Source organism: Limulus polyphemus, unplaced genomic scaffold (genome assembly GCF_000517525.1).
Source record: "Limulus polyphemus unplaced genomic scaffold, Limulus_polyphemus-2.1.2 Scaffold6180, whole genome shotgun sequence".
Taxonomy (NCBI): domain Eukaryota; kingdom Metazoa; phylum Arthropoda; class Merostomata; order Xiphosura; family Limulidae; genus Limulus; species Limulus polyphemus.
In genome coordinates, this window is record NW_013671790.1 from 26557 (window position 1) to 30986 (window position 4430).

Consider the following 4430-nt stretch of genomic DNA (forward strand, 5'->3'; position numbering starts at 1 on the left):
GTACACACTTTTAAAGGTATTTTCCGAGGTATTCATGATATTTCCAATGTATACTAATTTTTAAAGTATCAAACTGAATTTTTGTTCAATAAAAATCTTTCAAATGTGACTGTAGCTTTTCCCCCCCAAAACTTTGTCTTCAAAATAAGGGTGCATCTTATATTCCAAAAAATACAGTATTATACGTACTAGCTAAGGGTATCTGTTAAGGAAGCAAAAACTGTATAAAGGACAGCTTTAGATAATGTTCCCCTTCCTTCTTTATTTTGTTATTAAATCCCTGATGATCTGATTAGATGTTGATTGCATGCCCAGCTTTATAGAAGATAATAATAGGCTAATTTAACCGATTAAGTACTTGTATCTTTAAATTCAAGGCCAAAAGTCTGTATGAAAAATTGGAAATGTTCCCTATTTCAGGGTCTGTTTTTATACCCTTCTCAGGCAAAAAATCCTAAAGTGAAATAGCCAATGTACAGTTTCAGACAGTTTTCAGTTTTCATAAAAAACAGTATGGTAATCTAATTAGTCTACCAGAAGTGGAAATGTGCCTTATTTCATGGGCATTTTTTAATCTCCCTTCTTGGACAAAAATCGTAAAACAAAATAGTCCATGTACATTGTTAGACAGTTTCCAGTTACCATACCAAAAATTATGGTAATCAAGCTAACCAACTCTGGGTGATGGATGCTAGCACACACACACATGGATCATCTTTATAGTAAGTTACATATTGGATAAAATATTTCACTGGTAGTAGCACGATAATAATGTTTCATCTTTAAAATAATAGATAAAAGAAACTGAATATGATAAAACCTTTTCAGTTTACTTTTATTTTGTTCCATAGAGAAGAAATGTACAACAAAAATCGGGAGATCATCAAGACTATCAAAACTTAAATTCTGAAAATAGTTGTCATTAAAAAAAAACAACATTATAAATACCATCATAAGTTATTTTTAATAATCTCTAACAGCTTTTCTTTAAACATGATGATCCTAGTAAAGAAAAATATTGATAAGTTTCACTATAGGTTTTAACATACTTTGGATAATTAATTATTAAAAATAGTGTCCAATATAATACACTGTAGATGTGTCAGGTTTGGAGAAGATTCTAGTGGGAAATAATTTCAAATAAATAGATTAAATTTAGAGTGTAATACTGGTTTAAAATTGAATCAATTGCACTAACCTTCCAGTATTATTATGAACCACTATTGTGGTTCATAATAGGAATCAACCAGGTTTTGACAAAACACCTTAGAAGGCAAACTCATTCCCGAAATAACACTCAAAATCTTCCTTTGCAATAGTAAAAGCTATACGCATTTAAACATTTCAGAAAGAATAAACTATCTGATACTTAGAACAAATCTAAAATCTGCCAAAACTAGTCATTTGTTTATATTATTATTATTCTTTTTATTTGCCAGCCTACAGAAAAACAGCTTGGTATATTGCAACCAAACATAAAATAAAAAACATGCACTTAAAATTCAAAGATTAATATTTGTAAAACTTGGGTTTAAAGCTAATTTAATTCAATACACATACATTTTCGAGGTATACTTTAATATAAGCTTGATTAACATTAAACTATTTTATGTTATTTATGACTTTAACACCAAGTAACATCCAATATTAAGTTTCTCACCCCTGATGAAATTGCTTCTGATAAGTTAATTAAAAGCTCTAAAGCTTCAGTTGGTGATGCTGTCTTCAGTAACTCTAGGTCAGTACTGGAATAACCCTGCTGAACTGCCTTCTTTGTAAGTCGAAGCTTTTTAACTTGTTTAACTTGTTCTTCTTGCTACAGTAAGAAAATAGATTACATTATTTAATGCAGTTGGCAGATATATTTTCTCTAATGATATCGAAATAACTGAATTAAATCCATCACAAAAAATTGACAAAATGTGATTTTTGTGTGTGTATGTTTACAATGAAAATAATGTATTTAAGAAAAACTTGTGGTTGTGAATGCATTTTGATATTACTTTTTATGAAAGACTGGCTAAAGAGGGAGCAAATCCAGAGTCCATCAATCTGAACATAAACAAATCATCAAACAGAAAATGTGATTCTAAAGTTGCAAAATCCACCAATTTTAAAAATACAGATTTAGAAATGCTCAAATTATCAGTATTGTTATTAAAAATCAAGTTGTCACTTGACTGTGTAGTTTCTTAAAAGGTATAACCACATACAAAGACTCAACATCAAAACTAGTGCAACAAACATTGCTGTCAAACATCAACTGTTGTATCTCATCAAAAAAACTCAAAACTGTATTTCAAACTGTATTCATTAATAGTAAAGTTATTCAGGAAATAAACTACAAAACTGGCTAAAGCATGATTATAAATTTCAATATTTGAAACTATAGGTTGTAAAGGACACCATTCTTTGTGAACTTTAGAGGTATTTTTAAATCTAAGTAGTCATTTGTTTTAGATTTAAGGTTTATATTCCTTCAATGAAATAATCAAATGTTGTTTATAAATTTATCTGTCCTTGCTGTCAGAAGTTATCTTGGTTCTACCTAAAAATCTGTTAGTTTGTATGAAGGAAAATGAAAATGCAAAGTCTGTGAAGAGAATATAAATTTTAACATGTTTCAAAGGAGCACGAATTACTTATCCACTCAAATTGTTTTAAGAACTGAAAAAGGCCAATATTAAACAGATCCTCCATGTAAAATAAGAGCTTGCTTGTAGTTATACATAATCTGAGGCCATAGATTCTGCTTTTAGTTTTAAGTTACTCTTGGTCTTACATAATTGTTTGCTTTTGTGTTAATCACTATGATATAATTCGTAAATCACACCATCCCCAGTGAACTTTTAATTTTATTTTGAGGTTTTAAAAATATATACGATATTGATATAATAATTTAATATTAATAATAATAGTTATCAAATTCAATATCAACATTTGGCAAGTGCACACAGTGTATTTTACTTTTGTTTACAGCTCGTATGACAGAAGCTAGTAATGCACTACAATGCCAACAGTGCAAACATGTAGAATGTTAAAGTATACATTTGAAAGTAAAAACCAAAGCGTTTCTCTTTGATCTTACTGGCTCAAGTCAAGAGTCGATGATTGGCTTTAGTCTTTAGTTTAGAACAAAGTTTGCGACTGCTTAACCCTATCCTTTTTTTCTACAGAAATAAAAAAAAAATAAATCAACAAAGAATGGAAAAAAAAACATGATAAAACATCTTTAGAAATAAATGTGTTAAGCTCAACACGGACAAAAAATAAACAAATTTACCTGTAACACTTGACTGAATTCTGCAAGAGCTCGCTTTTTCAACAGAGCCGCCATTCTTGAAATAAGTGACCTCTGACAAGTACGAATAATTTCTCTATAAACTTCAATAAAAATATTCCCTTTGGACGACAGCTTGCGATGAATACTAGATTTTGAACTTCAAAAAGATTACACTACTGATAGAAATATTTACCTAATTAATGTAGTAAAAAATACTTTTTTCTACTACCACAGTAAAATGTCTTCCAAAGTGAACATTCAATAGTCGTTTGAATAACTAAAGTTTGTTTAAACTTTTTAAAAACGTATTAATAAAACCGAATTTAACTTTTCGTTTTAGAAAGCCATAAAAAATAATAATTGATCATCAACAAATGTTTTCCCTCATTATGATATAACAACCTTAAAGTCCACTAAATGTGATGACAAAAAAGCGAATCTCGAAAAAATTGCGATAGAATTTTCCCTAAAAGTATTCTTATTAGAAAAAATTGCTTACTAACATTATATCAAAAATGACTAGAGATATGAATGAGCAAAAAACTCAACTTTTCAGATCGAAAAATTTCGGATTTTGGTCATTTTACAATTGCGTGATAAAAACATGGTTTAAGGTGCACAAAAGTGTTCTATTTCAATTTGAGATCATGTTTACTGTATTAGCTTCAAAAACTTGGATCAACTCGAATGTCTCTTCATTAAAATAAAATAAAAAAGATTTATATTTCACTGAATACAGTGATCGTACACTGATTGTGAGATAACGAATTCTACTTTCATTTTTCGTATAGTTTTATTTACCATTTATTTATTATTCTTTCCATCGTTTAATTCAACTATGAATTTCTAGTTATATTAAATTGCTAACCCACTTTCTCTTCTAGCTAGAGCACGTTTAATTTGAGTATGTTTGTATTATGAAACTGATATAAGTTCCCCCTAGAGGTGGCGTACAGATATTAATGTTGTGAAAAACTATGTAAATAAGCTAGTCGCATGAGAGGTAACCTCTTGGTCTAACCACTAATTAAAAACCCTGTCTTGAGTTTAAACGAGTTAGTACACGAGTCGCAGTTAAAATGAATTATTTTTGATTGTTACTTGATATTGTTATTGAACTTGAAATGTTTTAAAATTGGAAAATTGT

The 4430-nt window shown here is 29.1% G+C and overlaps 1 protein-coding gene across 1 annotated transcript in view; it reads right to left on the minus strand.

Moving 5' to 3' along the window:
- LOC106473444 (integrator complex subunit 4-like protein 2) overlaps positions 1–3358 on the minus strand; it is a 28842-nt gene extending 25484 nt beyond the window's left edge. The window contains exons 1-2 of the mRNA XM_022401883.1: positions 3284–3358; positions 1661–1816 (exon numbers count right to left, since the gene is read on the minus strand). Of these exons, the coding sequence (XP_022257591.1) occupies positions 1661–1816; positions 3284–3337 (210 nt within the window). The 5' untranslated portion in view covers positions 3338–3358. The remainder of the gene's footprint in view (positions 1–1660; positions 1817–3283) is intronic.
- Between the last annotated feature and the right edge of the window lie 1072 nt (positions 3359–4430).